This window comes from Solanum stenotomum, chromosome 8 (genome assembly GCF_019186545.1).
Source record: "Solanum stenotomum isolate F172 chromosome 8, ASM1918654v1, whole genome shotgun sequence".
NCBI classification, from domain to species: Eukaryota; Viridiplantae; Streptophyta; class Magnoliopsida; order Solanales; family Solanaceae; genus Solanum; species Solanum stenotomum.
Genome location: NC_064289.1, coordinates 6,917,436 through 6,937,305, shown reverse-complemented (window position 1 = coordinate 6,937,305; position 19,870 = coordinate 6,917,436). Strand labels below are relative to the sequence as shown.

General features: G+C 38.3%; 4 protein-coding genes across 4 annotated transcripts; 3 read left to right on the top strand and 1 right to left on the bottom strand.

Annotated features, from left to right (window-relative positions):
* Positions 1-1,860: 1,860 nt before the first annotated feature.
* Positions 1,861-9,486, top strand: LOC125875104 (uncharacterized). Its single transcript, XM_049556184.1, has 5 exons — positions 1,861-2,019; positions 2,141-2,490; positions 3,241-3,612; positions 3,910-8,321; positions 8,927-9,486. The coding sequence occupies exons 2-4, from the start codon at positions 2,338-2,340 to the stop codon at positions 8,284-8,286; spliced, it is 4,902 nt and encodes a 1,633-aa protein (XP_049412141.1). The 5' UTR covers positions 1,861-2,019; positions 2,141-2,337; the 3' UTR covers positions 8,287-8,321; positions 8,927-9,486.
* A 1,289-nt stretch (positions 9,487-10,775) lies between these two features.
* On the bottom strand, positions 10,776-11,815 carry LOC125873076 (uncharacterized). The gene has a single exon (XM_049553940.1). The coding sequence runs from the start codon at positions 11,743-11,745 to the stop codon at positions 11,275-11,277; it is 471 nt and encodes a 156-aa protein (XP_049409897.1). The 5' UTR covers positions 11,746-11,815; the 3' UTR covers positions 10,776-11,274.
* Positions 11,816-12,737: 922 nt separating this feature from the next.
* On the top strand, positions 12,738-16,149 carry LOC125875014 (uncharacterized). Its single transcript, XM_049556063.1, has 5 exons — positions 12,738-12,852; positions 12,954-13,331; positions 13,903-13,983; positions 15,277-15,416; positions 15,514-16,149. The coding sequence occupies exons 2-5, from the start codon at positions 13,017-13,019 to the stop codon at positions 15,758-15,760; spliced, it is 783 nt and encodes a 260-aa protein (XP_049412020.1). The 5' UTR covers positions 12,738-12,852; positions 12,954-13,016; the 3' UTR covers positions 15,761-16,149.
* Positions 16,150-17,237: 1,088 nt separating this feature from the next.
* LOC125873388 (protein DELETION OF SUV3 SUPPRESSOR 1(I)-like) lies at positions 17,238-19,750 on the top strand. The gene is made up of 3 exons (XM_049554324.1): positions 17,238-17,392; positions 17,561-17,663; positions 19,470-19,750. Exons 2-3 carry the CDS (start codon positions 17,570-17,572, stop codon positions 19,598-19,600), a joined length of 225 nt encoding a protein of 74 aa, XP_049410281.1. The 5' UTR covers positions 17,238-17,392; positions 17,561-17,569; the 3' UTR covers positions 19,601-19,750.
* The last annotated feature ends 120 nt before the right edge of the window (positions 19,751-19,870 follow it).

Genomic DNA, 19,870 nt, shown 5'->3' with positions numbered 1-19,870 from the left:
CTGTTTACCGATCCTACATTCAACAAGCTTGTAAAAACAAGATTATGTACCTCATTGTCAAATTACATATAAGCCCTTTATGAAGATGGATAATTGTTCCTTTTTTGCTCTTGTAAAGGAAGCTACCCAATCAATCACTCACCCACCCACATGCGTACGGAACCAGAAAACACAATGGGTCAGTGGTGAATCTGATGCCAAACAAAATATAAGGAAAAAAATGAATGAAAAGAAAGAAATAAAGAGAGAGTTGCTTTCTTAGAAAAATTAAAAGTCAAATCCTCACACCACATCTCACCCGCATCTGACAACTAACCCCCCCGCCCCTAACTAGCTCGACCCCCACCACCTCAAATTACTATATACTACTCCCTCCGTCCCTATTTACTTGTCCATATTTCCTTTTTTGAGATTAAGGCAACAATGATTAGCACAGTGAAGTTACAATTTTACCCTTATGACAACTTTTCATTCCAAAATTACAACCACTTCTTTGAATTCAAGTGAAATAAATTGGAGGGAAACAACATACACTTTTACAATTTTCAAGAAGTGTAATTAAGGGTATAATAGGAAAAAATTTGTTGTCTTTTCTTGATTTGTCAAAATGGACAACTAAATAGGGACAACTAAAAAAGGAAATATGGACAACTAAATAGGGACGGAGGGAGTACTATGTACCTATATTGTTCGGACTTTTAATGAAAAAAACTTTATTATAATATTGAAAAATCTCTTTCTGCTTTATTAAGCTCTTTCCGTAGTTGAGAGCTTGTTCAATATAATTTTGAGTGAGTTTGGTTTTGACTTTTGAATGAAAGTTGGTTTTATAATGAGTTAATGACGTCTGTCAAGGACACGTATAAGATTTGAATCGGTGGATACGATGATAAATGTAACTTCATTAATGTCCTTTGTGAAAGAAGAATTGGCTGATGTCCGCTACTGATAGTGATGACTGTCAGACACACATATATAATTTGAATCGATGGATATATATGATGATAAATGCTACTTCATTAATGTCCCTTATGAAAGAAGAATTGACTTAAGTCGAAGGCGAATCCATCGGATTGGCTGATTGCAACACTTATAATCACAAAAACTTATAGCTAGTGCTACCTCTATTAATCATATTGAAATCAAAGCAATAGTATAATAGAAGGAAGAACTTATTGTATTGAAATTGGAGCAAACTAAGAATAGAACTTTGTCAGTATTGAAATTAGAGCAAGAATCGAATAGAAGGAAGAACTTATCGTATTGAAAACGCAGGAATAGTAGAATAAAAGGAAGAACTTACAACCTTATCTTCTCCTCCAATCAACAACAACCGTCTATGATATCAGGACTGACCTATGAGGAGTATGAGAGAGTGATTCGACATGATCTTCAAAAGAAGCAAAAGAGCCAATTAGAAGCATCCTCAAATCCAAATCAAATCCCTACACCCGAAAGATTGTTCAACCAATCACTGAACAACGCATGTACACTCTCTCCCCCTTAAAACGCCAACCACAAAAAACACTCCTATAATCAAAACCACTCATAACAAATACTAATTCTATTTATCTCTATCTTTTTCTTTAACCGAAACCTTTGAATTCCAATCATAGAAAACACTCTTAAATACGACGATAATAAATCAAAAAAAGAAAAGAAAAAATAGGCCTGCCAGGTGTGTTTAGAATTAGCCTTTTTAGTTTAAATTTTTTATTTTTTAGTGAGTGCAGTCACATTCTAGCACCACATCATCATCAGTACTACTCATATAGTAGCAGTCAGTCACAAAACATTTCAGTCTTTTTAACTCATCTTTTATGGGTCCCACAAAGCGTTATCAATGCGTCTGCCCAATCTGCCCAAAATCCCCTGCCCGTTTTCCCCTAATCTCTACAACCCGAAACTTCTCAAACAACAACAACACCTTTCCTTTTTAACCCTTTCATAAACACTTCGCGATTTCTTCTTTCTTCCTCAAATACTCCTACTTCGTATTTTTTCACAACTTAAATTAAGGTTTGTATTTTGTAAGTTGTTTTTTTTTTGTGTTTTTGTGTTGGTGTTTGTTTGTTATGTGGAAAGATACGAGGAGTTGTTGTTTGTGTATGAATTGGATCTAACAATTTGATGTTTGCAGATCGGTGAATTGATGTTTTGGTGTTGAAATTGAGTGAAGGAAGTTAGGGTTTTGGGGTATTAATTGGGCGATCGAGGTTTTTTTTGGGGTTCTAGGGTTGAGGAAAATTGGGGATTTTTGTTTTGTTTGAGGAATTGGATGGTTTAATTGATGGTTGAGAGTGAAGTGAGTGGGGAAAATGCAAGGGGAGTTTTATTATGCATGGGAGGATACAAAGGGAAGAAGGTCAGGTTTGTAAAAAAGGGAGTGGAAGCGGTGGTCAGCACATGCCGGCGACGACTACAAGGAGGACTGTAGACGTCGGTGGTTCTTCTATTGTTAATACTGTTACTGCCGATTCATTCTGTAAGGTATTGTCTTGATTGCTTTTTTTTTTTTTTTTTTGTATTTCGTTCTCTTTTATGTGCCCGTCCGCTCACTGAGGGGAGTTCTGTAATAGTGCATAAAAAAGATAGCTTTTTTTGTTTGCGTGTGATTTTTTTGGAGGTTGTATCATTTTAGCTTAGCTTCTTGCGGCTTTATGTGATAAATATGCTCATATGTTTGCCTTGTGTTTGGTCATATTTTGCAGAGAGGTGTATAGTTAGGTATTTGGTGCGCGGATGTGTTCTTTAATATTATGTTAGCTTCTTATTCATCCATCATCTGCACTTGTGCATCTTGAAAGCTTGGTCGTGGTCGTGTATGGTTGTTCACTACTTGGTTGTTGTGGCTTTTTGGGTGAAGATACTGGGATTAGATAAAGCAAGCAGTTAAATTGCAAATATACCTCAAACTAGTGTCCTCCAAATTCTGGGTAGATAAGTGTTGGTTCTACAATGATGAAGTACTGTCAATACAAAAAAGTGCCTAGAAACTATGGAAGTGTGTTGCTATAATTTTTTGTTCAGAATGAAGAGGATAAGGGTTTTCCCCCTTTCCATGTCTTCAACTCTATCAACATCTCTCACTATTACTTTTTAGTTCATATATGTAGTTATCCTCTGTGTAGTTTTCTTATGTTTTTACGCTGTTTGTAGTTTTCTTATATTCTGTTAGTTTATTTTGGTATTTTTTATTCTGGTTTTCTTGGTGAAGTGAATGTTATCCTCTCTCTGCAGGATGGTCGCAAAATTCGTGTGGGAGATTGCGCTTTGTTCAAACCACCACATGATTCACCGCCTTTCATTGGAATAATACGTAGACTAAGATTGGGTAAAGATAATAACTTGCAATTAGGTCTTAATTGGCTCTATCGTCCTGCTGAGCTGAAGCTTAGCAAGGGCATCTTGCTGGACACCACGCCCAACGAAATCTTTTATTCCTTCCATAGGGATGAGACTCCAGCTGCATCATTACTCCATCCATGTAAAGTTGCATTCCTTTCTAAAGGGGCTGAACTTCCAACAGGGATATCCTCATTTGTCTGCAGGCGGGTTTATGACATTTCAAACAAGTGCTTACGTTGGTTAACTGATCAAGATTATATTAACGTAAGTTATCATTTCATTGCTTGACAGTTCAGTATTCCTCTGCTAAACTATGGGCAGGTAATTTGTTTTACAGATGATATAGATAAATAGGGTTGAAATGTTGAATGGAAAAGGGAGAGAGAGAGAGTGTCTTGTTCTTGGATATGTTTTTCATCAAAGAAAAAGAAGGTTTTGGGCTGCTTTGCGGGGTGGTTCCTTGAAATGGTGTGAGAACAAGAGGAATTGCAAAACTTTCAGGCATTTTTTTTGTGATCTCGCTTATTGTTTCACTTATCAAATATTATTTTTCCTCTGCAGGAACAACAAAAAGAGGTAGATCAGCTGTTATACAAGACACAAGTAGAGATGCATGCAACAGTGCAGCCTGGTGGTCGTTCTCCTAAACCGATGAATGGCTCTATGTCGGCGTCACAATTGAAAACTGGTTCTGATAATGTACAAAATAGTGTAGCATCTTTTCCTTCACAAGTCAAGGGAAAGAAAAGGGAGCGAGGAGAACAGGGCTCTGAATCCATCAAACGGGAACGTTCAGTTAAATCTGATGATAGTGAAAGCGTCTTAAAATCTGAAATTTCTAAAATAACAGAGGAAGGAGGACTTGTGGACTGTGAAGGGGCTGCAAAGCTTGTTCAGCTCATGCAACCGGATAGAGTGGACAGGAAAATGGATTTGACTAGTCGTTCGATGCTTGCAAGTGTTGTTGCTGCAACCGACAAGTTTGACTGCCTTGCTAGGTTTGTACAGTTAAAGGGTTTGCCTGTGTTAGATGGATGGCTTCAAGATGTTCATAGAGGGAGGATTGCTGAAGTTAGTAATAGTAAGGACGGTGATATATCAATTGAGGAATTTCTCTTGGTTTTGCTTCGAGCACTTGATAGGCTTCCTGTGAATCTTCAAGCACTACAGATGTGCAATATTGGTAAATCTGTTAATCACTTGCGCCAACATAAAAACATGGAAATTCAGAGGAAGGCACGAAGCTTAGTTGACACATGGAAGAAACGCGTCGAAGCTGAAATGAACATGATTGATTCTAAGTCTGGCTCAAATCAAGCTGTCACGTGGCCCTCTAAAGCACGGCTGCCTGAGGCTTCTCATAGTGGCGACAAAAATCCTGGTGGTTCCACTGATGCAACAAGGAGCTCAGTTACACAGTTTTCTGCATCCAAGACAACCTCAATTAAGCCTACACCAGTGGAAACTAATATGAAGTCTGCATGCTCGTCCCCAGGCCCAATAAAACAAGCATCACCTCCTTCATCCGGAAAAGTGGGTCAGCCAAGAATTTCAGCTTTTGGTTCCAGTGATGTTCCTCTGGCAAGGGAAGATAAGAGCAGCAGTTCTAGTCAGTCTCACAATCACAGTCAGTCCTTATCAGGGAAGGAGGATGCGAGGAGTTCAACTGCTGTTTCAATGAGCAGCATCAAGATCTCTAGTGGTGGTTCTCGGCACCGCAAATCGATAAATGGTGGTCCTGGACCATCAGTTTCTGCAGGTCAAAAAGAAGGTTCTACAAACAGAAGTTCTTCATTGCACCGGAATCCTACCACTGAGAAGTCACTGCAGTCTGCATTGAGTGGTGAAAAAACGGTTGATGTGCCAACTGTTGAGGGGAGTTGTCACAAAATGATAGTAAAGATATCAAACAAAGGCCGCAGTCCTGCGCGGAGTGTCAGTGGAGGATCATATGAAGACCCTACAATCATGAGCAGCCGAGCTTCTTCTCCTGTGCTTTCTGAAAAGAATGATCAGCTTGATCGTAATTCTAAGGAGAAGAAAGATGCATATCGATCAAATGTTACTATTGACGGGAATGCAGAATCATGGCAGAGCAATGTTTTGAAAGATGTACTCACTGGATCTGATGAGGGTGATGGATCACCTGTTGCTGTTCTGGAGGAAGAACGGAGTAAAACTGCTGGTGAGGGCAGGAAATCAGCTGAAGTTGCCAAATCTGGTTCTTCGTCTTCAGGAACTGAACTGAAGTCAGGAAAGCTGCACGAAGCTTCATTCAGCTCCATGAATGCATTGATTGAGAGCTGTGCAAAATATTCTGAAGCAAACGCATCCATGTCACTAAGTGATGCTGTTGGAATGAATCTGCTAGCCAGTGTGGCTACTGAAGAAATGTCCAAGTCTGGGAGGGTTTTACCTTTTGTTTCTCCCCAAGGAGATAGCCCTTCAGGTGGGGAGACCTGCACAGGTGATGAGCTTAAGTCCAAGACATCTCCTGGGGATAGTTCTTCAGGTGACCATAGTGGGCGAAATGACGGTGATGCTAATGGTGATAAAGAGAAACAGTTCGTTGTTGCTAGTACGTCGTGGTCTGAGGGTAAACTACATACTAATAGAAGTGCAGTGACGGATTTCAACAGAGATAGAAGACCCTCTTCATCTCCTTCTGAAGAAACAACCACGGGAGAGTGCTTTAACTCTTCCTGCACTGATTCACAGACTGCCGGAAATTTGAAATCAGATGTTCATGAGAAGTTGGTTGAGATGACAAAGTCTGCTGCGGCTCCTTGCAGTGTATCAGAAAAAGCGAGTGATGGTGAACAGAGCAAACAATTCCATGAGGAAAAAGTAATTTCCACTAAGACGCTTGATAGTGTTCTAGATGGTGAATTAGGTGGACATGGTAGTTCAATAGGAGAGGACCAAGTCACTAATGGCCTTGTAAGCATAGAAGACTTGAAACGACCAGTTGGAGTTTCTGCTTTTAAATATGAGGGCGACAACAAAAATGACGTGAGTAGGGTGTTAGGTGTTGCTAGTACAGAGGTGAAACCGCCTTCGGTTGTGGCAAAATCTGAATCTACAGAGAGGGGTGACAAGGAAGAGCTGCAACAAACTGGTTCTAGTCGAGATTCTATTGCAGGGAAAGGTGGACATTCTGATGAAATGGATGCAAAGAATGTTTTTCAGTCAGAACAGCCAAATTCTGATAAAAAAACTGTTGATACTTCAGTTATTGAGGATAAAGCCGCATCTGAATCTAATGTAGCTAGAAGGAATTTGATAAAGGATGAACCTAATGCTGAAGAGATGACTACGCTTGATTCCGACAGTGGATTACTTTCTAAGAAAGAGACACCTGGATTTTGTAATGCAGAAGTGGAAAATGTGGAATCAAGAGAATCTAAATACTCTGGTGTAGAGGCCGATAGACCAAAGGAATGCGTATCCATCAAAGGGGAAACTTCTTCAAGCTCTGCTGCTGCTGCCCCAGATTCAGCTTCAAAGATGAAGTTTGACTTAAATGAAGGTTTTATTTCTGATGAAGGGAAATATGGGGAGCCAATCAACTCGACAGGCCCTGGGTGTTTGTCAAACGTCCAAATAATGAGCCCATCAACGTTTGCTGTCTCTTCTGTTTCCAGTAGCCTTCCTGCTTCCATTACGGTGGCTGCTGCTGCCAAAGGTCCTTTTGTCCCGCCAGAAGATCTATTGAGAGTCAAAGGAGAGTTTGGGTGGAAAGGATCAGCAGCCACAAGTGCATTTCGTCCGGCTGAGCCAAGAAAACCCCCTGATATGCATTCAAGTTCCATGACTATCTCTGTTACTGAAGCTTCTACCAGCAAGCGTGGTCGTCCTCCATTAGATATTGATTTGAATGTAGCTGATGAAAGAGTTTTTGAGGACGTAAATTCTCAGGATTGTGCTTTAGCAATAGGATCTGCAGTGGACCATATAACTAACCTTGTTTCATCAAAAAATAGATGTTCAGGTTCTCCTGCTCTTCGTAGTTTTGGAGGACTTGATCTTGATTTGAATAGAGTTGATGAACCTAATGATGTAGGCCAATGCTCCTTGAGTAGCAGTCATAGATTAGAGGGTGCTGTTTTTCCCGCAAGAGCATCTTCATCCAGCATCTTGCCAACTACAGAAGTGAGGAGGGACTTTGATTTGAATAATGGGCCTGGAGTTGATGATTCAAGTGCAGAACCGCCTCTATTCCACCAGAGTCATCAGGGAAACATGCGTTCCCAACTAAATGCTTCTAGCCTGAGAATGAACAATCCAGAAATGGGAAACTTATCGTCTTGGTTTCCTCCAGGGAATAGTTACTCAACTATGACAATTCCATCAATGTTGCCTGATCGTGGGGAGCAGCCACCATTTCCAATAATCCAACCCGGTGCCCCACGAATGTTAGGTCCATCTGCTGCTGGTTCCCCCTTTACTCCAGATGTTTTTAGGGGTTCGGTATTGTCATCATCACCTGCTATGCCATTCCCCGCTGCCCCATTTCAGTACCCTGTGTTCCCTTTTGGAACCACTTTCCCACTTCCCTCTGGAACATATGCTGTTGGATCAACCTCTTATATTGATTCGTCCTCGGGTGGAAGACTTTTCACTCCACCTATGAATTCACAGTTGCTAGGTGCTGTGGCACCTCAATACCCAAGGCCTTATGTGGTTTCCCTTCCCGATGCTAACAGCAATGGAACCACAGACCACAACAGAAAACGGAGCCGGCAAGGTCTGGATTTGAATGCAGGTCCTGGAGCTGTGGACTTGGAAGGGAAAGAAGAGTCAGTTTCGTTGGTATCAAGGCAACTGGACGAGCATGGGAGGATGTATCCTGTAGCTGGGAGTCTACTGAAGAGGAAGGAACCCGAGGGAGGATGGGACAGTGAGAGCTACAGGTTCAAGCAATCACCGTGGCAGTAGGAATGCAAAAAAACTGCAACTTGGCGATCTTCAAGGTGATATGAGATTCATTTACTTGTAGTTATGATGGTCTTCTTTATGATTTATACTGTTAACCATCTTTGTCTATTATGTTGTATAAGCACTGGAAAGTGATTAGATTCTAGGCATGTGCTTGGAAATACTTTGTCAAAATTGCATGTGACCTGCTGTGGTTGAGCTGCTTGTTTGTTTGTGTACATTCCTTTTGCCATGTAGTTTTTGCTCTTTTTCGAACTTGCGTCCCTTCTGCCGGCGTTGTGCAGTTGCAAGATCTATGAAGGTGTTTGACAACACAATCTTTTAATTCTTGTAGTTTTCATTGATCGGGAGAAAATGAAGATAATTCAAAATTTTGGATATATATATTTGGGATCTTTCTCCTATTATCAAGTAACACTTGGGCTGTTTCTCCTTCCTGAGAATGTGATCTTAATATGCCATTAGGATATGTGTCATCCTTAAAACAGAGGAATGAGTAGTTTCATTCTGTGGAGAGTAATGCTTTGAAGTGTTAAGAGCTTGTGCATAATTTTTAGTACCATATTTTGAATTTAAGCATGATGAAGTATATTTGCTGCATATTTGGTATGACTCTTTCCTTTTTCATTGCTTCTTGCAGTTATCAAAGGATGGACTATGGTGGGCTCCTCAAAAGTGTCAGCTTCTAGTATGCTCTTGTGGTTGTGTGATGTGACCAATGATGTGTTAAGTCTCCAACCACCATTTCTTTCAATGTATGAAAGGAAGGAGGATTTCAATCGGTTTGTGAGCACTTTTGTCAGCCGTATTGTCTGGGTGGACACAGACGAGTCTTCCCTCTGTAAATATTTTAACTGTTAGAAGGCTTGAAATCTGCAACACCCGGCAACTGCGGATAAGTTGTCTTATCCTTGACCAAGATATTGCCAGTGGAGGTTGGATTTCTGGACAGAGTAAAATGGAATGCCTTCTATGTTCTTTGTTGCTAATGATATTTCTTTCCCCCAACTTTCTTGGCTGTTCTCTCCTCTTTTTTGGCAATTACATAAATATAAAGAGGTTGACACCAAATTTTGGTTCTAAAGTGTCCATCTGCCATGCTTTTATTTAATACAGCTGCATTGTACCTTAAATTCACTCGGTTCCTAACTTTAGCTTTAGTCCGATTCACAGATAAAAGACTACTTCAAGGTTATATTATCAATGGTGTGGTGAGAAGTGTGTTTTACCTTGTAGCCATTATTTGTGTACAAAATGATATTATTGAGAGCTAGTTAAAGAATACTTTGGTTATGTTGAGGAACCAAAAGGTGTAGAATTTGGAGCATAGGTTATTGCAATTTACTTACTGTGGTGGTTTCTTCCCCCGTGTTGGCTGCTGATTACTGGAGTGGGGATTGTGAATGAGTAAATCTTTAATATTGTCTTTGGTAACCGAGAAATTCCCTGCGAGTTAGCTAACGGGTTAGAGACTCACCTCCTCTCTCTTGCTCCAACTAGAGTATTATTGAACCAAGGCCTTGGGGGAGGTTGAGTAATCTAATACATAAACAGCCGTATGCATATCCCTCGTATTTGGTATATCTGCTTTAGTTCTCCACAAGTAAGTCTCAGATGCTCATGACTAATCTGTTTTTTTTAACTTTTCTTTTTCCTGCTCCAGCTAATTCACCAGAATTGGCCAATTTTGGCATCTCTGTGTGGACGTGTAGTTGGCTGTTCACATGCTGGTCATTTTCACGAGGTGCCCTAAATTAAGAAATGACCAAATTGTTGCACTCTTTTGGATGCTTGCTTATTTGTGGATTATGGTTTGTTGCATATACTTAATTTGATTGAATTCCCCTCTTCTCCTTTCAACTCTAGTCTCTATTATAAAATAACAAGAATATTTGAGAACATATCAGCTTTGTGGCTAAAATTCATCTTCAAATTTCCTGTCTCCTTGTGGCTGTTATATCTTTTGGGGTATAGTAGGTTCTTCATCAATGCAGAGCAGTGAGGTACATGATTTCATTCAATGCCAAAGTGCTTTAGGAATACAAATAAGCTTAACTTGTCACGTTAGTTTTCATATATCTGTTAAGTGTTTGATTTTGTTCTGTAAAATGCAGCAAACACAAGGCCTCAATGAATCATGTTATAGGCCTAGCTGATTTGTATTCGTTTGTTGAGATGTTACTTCAAACAAATGATCTTCCTTCTGGTTGTGTGGAGAGAAATTGGTCTGTAGGATGGATCTAAGAACCCAGTTTCCCTTAACAAAATTTGGGGATAAGGGCTCGATATCGATCTAGCAACTTAGTCAAGGCCTAAGAGTTATGTTTTATAACGCAAAAAAGCATATATTGTTCGTTGTGTCTTCATTGTCATTGGATTTGATTTGGATCATCAAAAATAGTTTATGTTTGCTTTATCAATGAGTCAATTTCCACTGATTTCTTCAATGGTGGCCCCTGACGCTACTTTAAAAGTACCCAACAAATAACTTTATACTACCTCTGTGTAGCTAAAATTGATCAGAATTAATTTCAACACACAATTTATACTCAATATTGGGTTTTTTTAATTCAAATAACACCTAGTATCAACTCAGCAATCATCACACAAAAAATGGATATTCTATGTACAGTGCTTATAAAGACAAAAACAAAATACAGACAACAGAAGAAAATTAAATTAAACAAGGAAAAAGACATTAGACAACAAACACCAACCACAATAATTTTTTTTGTACCAACAAAAAGTAGAAAACTTGCACGCACCTACTTATCTTTTATGATGAGCTGTGCTTTCTTAGCCCCACTACTGAACTGTAAGGGGTCCCTCGCGGATTAAATTGTCTCGAAATTATATGCTGAGACTAATTTATCGATTGACAATATAAATTTATCAATCAAATTTAATCATGAAATATTTCATCTTTATCTCGGAAAGGCTAGATATCCAATCACTATCAAATAGTAGTTCTGTTTGGGACTCTGGCACTCAAACGAAACTGGGCCCATCTTTGCCGAAGTTACTAGACGCCGGAATCGATGCGTATCTCGTCGAGAAATTCCGAAGTACCAATTCCTCCTCCTCCTCTCCGTTATTCCCCCGTCCTTCATCGAAGTTCAGTGAGTAACTCAAAGGATCATATTGGAATTTCGCATTCCTATTACCGCTTTTGTTCCGATGGAACCGCCGGATGAAAGTCTTCCATCTCGGTCCGGCAACGATCTCCGACCATTCTCGAAGCTTCTTCAAAGCGTTGATTCCTTTCGCCCATACAGATCCCTCCGTAACCGCACCGCTACGTAACCTATGCCACCAGTCCAACTTAACATATTTTGTTAATTGATTTGGAGAACGGAAAGATGGGAAGCAGAAACAACGACGACGTCTTTGAAATAGCGTATCGGAATTATTGATGCTTGGCGTTTCTGCATATGCGTGAGGAAATTCAGAACCGGCCATTGAAATATCGGTTAATGCATTCGCTGGTGATTAGAGAAAAGGAAAAACTGGTAGAGCTTAATAATAGAAGTTTGGATGATGAGTATATTTGGTGGGAAATAATGTAAAGTAAGTTTTTAAAGGGCCCTTTGAGTAGATAGATGACTTTGAGGGGACGCTTGACTGATATTTGATGTTCAATATTTCTATCTAAGCTTGATTAAATTGAATATTATTGAATCTTTATAGAATACATTTCATTTTAAAGATATCTAATTTTGTGTGGACTTAACTAACCCTAAGATTAGCACTTTTATATGCTAATCATGAAGTTGTAACTTAAAAGTCACACCTTAATAACAGTGTTAGTGTAGCTTGAAAGCCTTTACCAACAATGGTTGTGGTGGATTGGTAAGTACTCCTTCCTTCATCCTTAATCAAGAGGTCTCAGGTTCGATTCTCCTTGGGTACGGAGTCTTCTTTGTTAGGGAGCGGGACTTCTCGGCGCGAATTCGAATTTAGTCGGGCTCTAATGTGGGTACCGGACACCGGATGGGAAATCAAAAAAAAAAAACTTGAAAGCCTTTCACTTCAATTCCTAACCCCCCAGTGTGGGACTTTCCGGCGCGAATTCAAATTTAGTCGGGCTCCAATGTGGGTACCGGACACCGGATGGAAAACCAAAAAAAAACTTGAAAGCCTTTCACTTCAATTCCTAACCCCCCAATGTGGGACTTTCCGACGCGAATCCGGATTTAGTCAGGCTTCAATGTGGGTACCGGATATCGGATGAGAAACCAAAAAAAACTTGAAAGCCTTTCACTTCAATTCCTAATCAACTCAAATGAATTCGAATTTAGTTAGATTTCAATGTAATTATAGGATAAAAAGCTATTCCTAATCAATTCAAATGAATTCGAATTTAGTCAACTTCAATGTAACTATAGGATAAAAAGCTTAGGCGTTGTAGTGGACTTGAATCTTTGTGTAAATTACTTTAATTAATATAGGCCAAGTAAAATAAAACGGAGGGAGTACCAAGCCTTGGACTTAAGGCCGAAAAACATGGGCAAAGATCAAAATTTCATCTGTAAATTAATAGGTATATGTAACTCTCCGATACCGTAGGTAATATATATGAAACTCTACAGCTTACCATCGCCTGGTCGGTTCTTCTTCCCCTTTCAACAAACGATCAAAATTCAAGATTGTTTTTTTTTGCTTTGCAGAAATTGTTGTTCACTGTATATGCACAGGCACTGCAGCGGAATTCACAAAAAAAACAAACAGAAATGCCAGGGCCGGGGCCGCACATGATGTACACATTGGGTTCAGGATTAGGATTGATGAGTGTATCTAATGGCCGGTTTAGTCCTCATCACTGCCTTACCTATTCCATTAACGCTTTCTTTGGACCGGACATTGGATCTTTCTCTGAGTGGCTAACATCAACCCTTGGGTTAGGAAGTGCTTTGGGTTATGCAATTGAGCCCTGGATTCATGACCCCTTTTATTATATACTTATTCTTGGTATCCCCATGTCCATGCTTTACAGCTCTGTTTCCAAATTTCTCCTAAAGAAGGGATTGCTCGATTCCGTTTCTGGGGTTAGCCCCCTTATCTTTTCTTGATAGAATTTTGTGTGTGGGAATTGATGGAATTATGAATTTTGATTGTGTTTGGGAAAGCTACTGTTTTTAGGACATGGGTAATTCTGTTTTGTTCATTTCGTAGCTGAATTGCGTGTTTAGGCTTGATTCCGTTTCTGGGGTCAGCCCCTAATCTCTCAGCTTCTCTGTATGTTTGTTTTACTAACAATTTCCTCTGTGGAAATTGATTGAGTTGTGAATTTTGATTGCTATTGGTGTATCCCCTTGGAGAAAAGCTACTGTTTTTAGGAGGACATGGCTAACTCTGTTTTGTTCATTTTTGTCGTTCCCCTTTCGTTGCTGATTGTGTTCCGTTTCTGGGGTTAGCCCCCTAATCTCTCAGCTTCTCTATATGTTTGTTTTGTTTGGTTCAATTTTGTGTGAGGGAATTGATTGAATTGTGAATTTTGATTGTATTGGTGTATCCCCTTTGAGAAAAACTACTATTTTTAGGAGGACATGGCTAACTCTGTTTCGTTCTTTTTAGCTGTTCCCTTTCGTAGCTGATTGTGATTTTCTATGCAAACAGGTGCCGCTTACGAGAAAACAGTGTCTTTTCCTGGCGGCTGCTGGCTCTTTGTCACATTTTTTCTTGGACCATTTGTTTGAGGTAATGTCTGATCATATATGGTCATGTTTCTTGTGAGCTATATTTTGCTCTGGCCTTTTTATGAAATCTTGGTGAAATTTCTGAGAAAATGGCAGCTATTTGTGTCATTGAATGGCAGCGTAGTGTAGAACTGCATATAAGGTTTAGCACAAGTAGCGTTGTGAATGTGCATGCAAAAAGTTTTGCACTGGTCCTCATTTAATGCGGAGTCATCAAGGTCTTACTAGTTCTATAAAAGAGAAATTTTGTTTCCCTCTAGAATTGTATGATATGTTTGCAAATGCTGATAGTATGTCTTTATTCTTTTACTGACTTGAATGTGGTTCTCGAACTGGTATTGTTGCTCGAGGAAAGGCTTTGTAAGTCCACATTGTATAAATATTGTTGTGTGATTAAGAAATAAAAGAGTAGTTTGGGTCTCTGAAGAGAATTTTCCTGTAGCAAAGATAGTTTCGAGTTATACAAGTATCTTTCCTTATCAAAAATATAGTTTCAAGATTAACCAGCTTTTAAAGTAGCTTGTACAAGTTAATTACTTTGGTTATGTATTACGGGAGGGGGAATATGAATCAGTCACATCTGTAAACTTTCAGGCATAGAACGGGGGAGGATGAGGTAAACAGGGACCATGAAGTGGTTGCTTCCCTGTCCTCCCGCAAGAAGGAAACTGACACAATTATACAGTACGGCAGTACGCATTAAAAAAAATTCTATTATTTTTCGAAGATGCATCCTTGTCTTGTAAGAGAAAAGATTTTTCTGAATATATTAATGTATATATAAATCTGTGCCTCTAATCATCTTATAATTATTTGTGACTGGTGAGATGAAAGGGAAAAACTATAATAGTGTGTCCCGTCAAGGCAGTATGTTAATCCTCGAGGAAGGTGGCAATTAGACGTTGTTGTACCATTGTTGACAAAGGAGGAAACTTTATTACTATATGGAAGCGTAGATTGTTATTTAACTAGTGAACTATAAGTCACTTATTTTAACTAGTGAACTCACCTACTTCCAATTTATAGTTCATATGGCTTAATCCTTATTTCTTAAAGCTCTCTAAGAAAGGTTATATTGATCTCCAAATCACCTGTTTATTGGTGTCTCTAAGACTAGTTTGGAGACCATATATCAAATGCTTTTATCTCTGTCAGTCATAAATGCAGTTCAAAACTTCCCTAACAACAAAGTGCATCTTTTCTTTTCTTTTAGTACAAACTCTCTCTCTCTCCTACCTGAAATCAGCAAATCCCTTTTTGTTTAATTCCTTATAAGTTATACCTCTTGAAACAGGAAAATGGGAAGTCTACTATGTACACTTGGATATTGAGCACAGGTTGGTGGGAAGGTCGAGCACCAATCAATCCAGATGCTGTTGTTGTGGTTTGCATTTTATGTAGCTGCTTGATCGCGGACTTTATTTACATAAACAGGTGTTTGCTGATGGATTATTCAATGAGATTTTGTTTTCATTTCACTTGCTTGCTCTGTCGTTAACATGTCTTATTTTTGCTCGTAATTCTCTTGCAGAGTGAAGCCGCTCAAACTGCTCAAACTACGAGTTATCAACTCTGTCAAGCTGATGTTGGTAATTTCTTCCATATACTGCTTATGGTGTGCAACCCAAATATACTTGGTTCAACCTCGTCGGCCAGCAGTTGGTGAAGAGGCTGATCTTGGAGTTCTTGTGTTTATGGCAATATATTTTTTCCTCCCTCATTGGCTATGCATTCAGTCCATGAACTCAAGAGATCCCCAAGATCTTATGCCCTTATGACTAAATGAAAAGCATAGTGACTAGTGACATAGAAAAAATCTCAAGGCTATAATTGATTGAAGCCAAGTCCAGCAACATTTTGTAGAGGAGCTGAACTAGTCAATTTTCGCCGTTCCATTGCAGTTCCTGGCAGCAGCTAGGCATAAATTTACCTTGCTTTCCTTGCTCCACAAAGTCTAGAGATTGTGATTTTGGAGCTGCATCCTTTTTTCCTGGGGATGGTAGGTTAAACTGTATGGTAAAATATTCGAAAAAACGTAGACGTTATAAGGTTTTGTTGATCAAATAACTTATACTAGCTCATATTTATAGCTTCATTGTGCATTTTAATAAACAAATTGGAGATGTTACATGAATTAGCTCCTCTTAATGTGATTGTTTAATTGCAACTCTCTACATTTTTGCCCCTCTTTAGGTATCATGCCTTGGTAGAAAATGAGATTAGAATGAAAATGTAGTTTTTTTTTGTTTTCCCAAATGAAGTTGTAATAGTTAACCCCTTGGGATGTGGCCTGCGTGAACACGTGATATTTTATGCATCGAGCTTTAGTTAGAATAGATAAAGTACATAAAATCTTTAAAGTTAATTACACGCAACTTACGTTTAGTTTATATGATCATGCAGTTATTACTAGTACTTTATCATTTTGACTTCGACAAAACTTACGTGATCCACATTGATCGTTTATAAAATTTGAACCCAGATAATTAATTATATAAAATTTTATTTTAATAATATTAAAAGTACTTTACAAGATCGTATATTATATGTTTTGTCATACACGTGCTGAAAAAATTAATTAATTTAAATATACAGATCACTAATAATAATCAAATGCTAAACCTCGTGTTAAATTCACCTGTCATGTAAGGCGAAATGAAGCCTTTTGAACAGTATGTTTAACTGAGCCTAATAAAATTTAAATTTAGGAATTCATAATTTCAAATGTGTAATGAATTCATTAAGTAATATGTATTTGAATCTGTAGCTGCAGTGAATCAGCAATCGGGTAATTCGTTAAATGATATATGTGCAATGAATATCTTTTTTAAAGTCATTCTATGAATCTCTTGTCTTTAGGTAAAATGTCGGAATAAGTCTACTCTTTTTTCAAATTAGATTCCTTCATCGGTCGCATATGCCATGTCTCAATCGATCGAGCTCTATCGATCAACTATAGGAAACTGACCAATAGCTCTTCTTTCTTTTGATAAAGGTTAATGATCCTCTTCAAACATTGGTGCATAACAAGAGTCTAACTCAGTATATTACCTTTCCTATCTTGTTTGTTTTCATTATGTTATGAGAGAAAGTTACTATACGTTTATTCTATTTAGACAAATGACTGTCCACTGAAGAATATAAAGTAGGATTCATTCGTGTGGCGAATGAAAGAACATTTAATTTATGGTTTCTATTATATAATAATACTTGAGATCATAGAGGAAAAAAAAAAAAGGACAAAAGAAAAAGAATTGAATTGCACTCATTTTCGGGTCAAATTTACTTGGCTCGCCAGTTTAAATAGTTGTCCCCATTCCCAAGAAAACCTGGCGGGTTTAAATATAAAGTTTCCTTCCACAGCCCAGAAAAATTAGCCAACCATTAATCGTCCATTTTCGCAACATACTGTAAGTTCGATTATTCATCTTTTTCTCTTTGATTTTCAATTTTTACTTGAAGCATATGCATTTCTGTTTTCGATTGACAGCAGCTAGGGTTTAGCATCTGGATTTTTCTATACTTTTTTCCGATCTCAAAGTTATTTGTTGATAGTGTAAATTTGTCCTCTATGTTAGTAAATCATAATGGCAACGGAACAACCAAAACCAGCAACTGTAGATGTGAAAATGGATCTGTTTGAGGACGATGACGAATTTGAAGAGTTTGACATTGATCAAGGTGAGTTGAAATTCATTATTATTAGTTTTTTTTTTTTTTTTCATTTTTCTCTTGATGATTATCTCTGCATTGGAATTTGAGATTTAGCATCGATGTGTTTTTTGAGTGTTAATGGAATCATTATACTTTTATAAGCTTTATCCTAACTGTGCAAACTCTGCCTATGTGAGTTTTGCAAATTATAGTTGGTAGCAAATCCGTATTGAGAAGGATTGATTCAGTAAGTTGGCATCGAACTGTGAAATAGTCAAACTATGATGAATACTTTGAATAGTGAGTAGAGCTGATTGGATGAAAAGAATTCATTTGATTAACTCTTAACTAGTTTGAGATTGACGATTTTTGGTTGATAACTGTGCAAACTCTGTTTGTTTGTTATAAAGTCCTGTTCAAAAGGAGTTTTGCATGAATGCTGTGTTGCGCCTCTGGTTGCAATACTTTGATTTTTCAGCATTGTTGATTCTAAAAAGTAAGAGATTTTTGCTAGATGAAATAAATAAACAATATACCTGTTATACTTTGTCACTTCAGAAGAGAATTTTGAGTTTGTTTTGTATGATACTAGTAGTCTTTGGTGTGCTAGCTCACCTGAAGTTCTGATATGAATGAATATATATAAGTGAATAGGTAGTTTGTTCCTTTTGTTTGCTTGCAAAGTGATTTTTTTCCTGCTGGTCCTGAGCTTCATTGTTTAGTTGATTCAAGCTGCCTCACAGCTGAAATTTGGGACAATACCCAGTCATATCAAATTAATAGGAAATTTGTTTGTTTTATTTCTCGACATTATTAACTAGTTTAGGATATTGCATATGTCTGATACACCCTTACATGTTAAGAAACAGAACTGTTTGAACCCTGAGGTTATATGTCAACACAAGGGGTGGGGGTGGGTAAGTAGTTGTGTGTATTGCCCTAGTTATTTAATATGGAGATGAATGGTGCACGAATAATAGCCGTCTGTTCTTCTTTAGTTTTCTAATAGGTCTCTTGGAGATAGCAAGTTTATTTCCAAACCTCTCAGTTCAAGATGCGCAGGAAGACCAAACTCTTGGAGAATGGCAATTTTGCAATTATTAGTTCACTCATTCTTATACATATCTTAACTGCTTGATCTCCCCATCTTCAGTCATGCAAGCACTAGTCCCTAGGGCTTCGGTCTAGTGGTAAGAGTGCAACATGTGATATGTCAGTTAGGAAAATGTCATGGTTTTGAACCCAGTGCTTGGTGCCATGTTAGAAAGGGTAAAAGGGTGGTCCCGTTAGCCATATAGTTTTTACCGTGCACCACTGCCCTCCAGGGATTTCTTAGTTATTAAAAAGAACTTCAGTGATGCAAGCACTAGATAGGTATTCCTCTAACTTACCAAATGACAACTCCCAAGAACTTCATAGAAACCATAGTGTCTGATTCTGGCAATTGGTTCCAAGTGACGTTGGTATTGATTTTTTGTAACAATCATCTCAATTTGGAGAACAGTTAATCATCTTAGGTTTTGTTCCACCCATCACAAAAAAATATCATCTTAGATTTTGTTCCCTAAAAAACTAAAATATTGTCCTTTTCTTGTTTATCTTTTATTTAATTATGTATAAATTGGAAAATCTATTATTAAGTTGAGACTTATGTTGCTCAGGCTCTCCAAAAATGTCACGTGCTTGTTTGATCCTCCAAAAGTAGTGCCTTTTTGTGGAGGATCCAACACAGGTGCAATAGTATTTTTGGAGTGTCCAAGCAAACATAGTTTGAGACTCTATGACCACTTTACCTCCTCATTAACATGTGGTGTTGACATCTATATCTTTCAGAGTGGGAGGCGAAAAAGGAAGGGAAAGAAGCTACCCAGCAGTGGGAAGACGACTGGGATGATGATGATGTCAATGATGACTTCTCTCTACAACTGAAAAGAGAACTGGAAAGCAACACGGAGAAGAAATAACCAAACCTTCACAGAATTGTTTCTCTTTCTCAAGATTTGACCACAGATTTCTGTTCGGGTTCATACATTTCCCATTATGTAGTACTCTTTGTTTCACCAAACGCGATGAACCTTAATTTTCACTTTTAAGCGTTTGTACTGATAAATCTGCAGTTCTCTCTGAACATAGTTTTTAGCCGAAAAAAGCTTGAGGGTTAGTCTTAACTCTTATGTTTACCATGCATGTGCAATTGTTTTTTGTCTGAGTGTGAAATGTATCACAAATAGGTG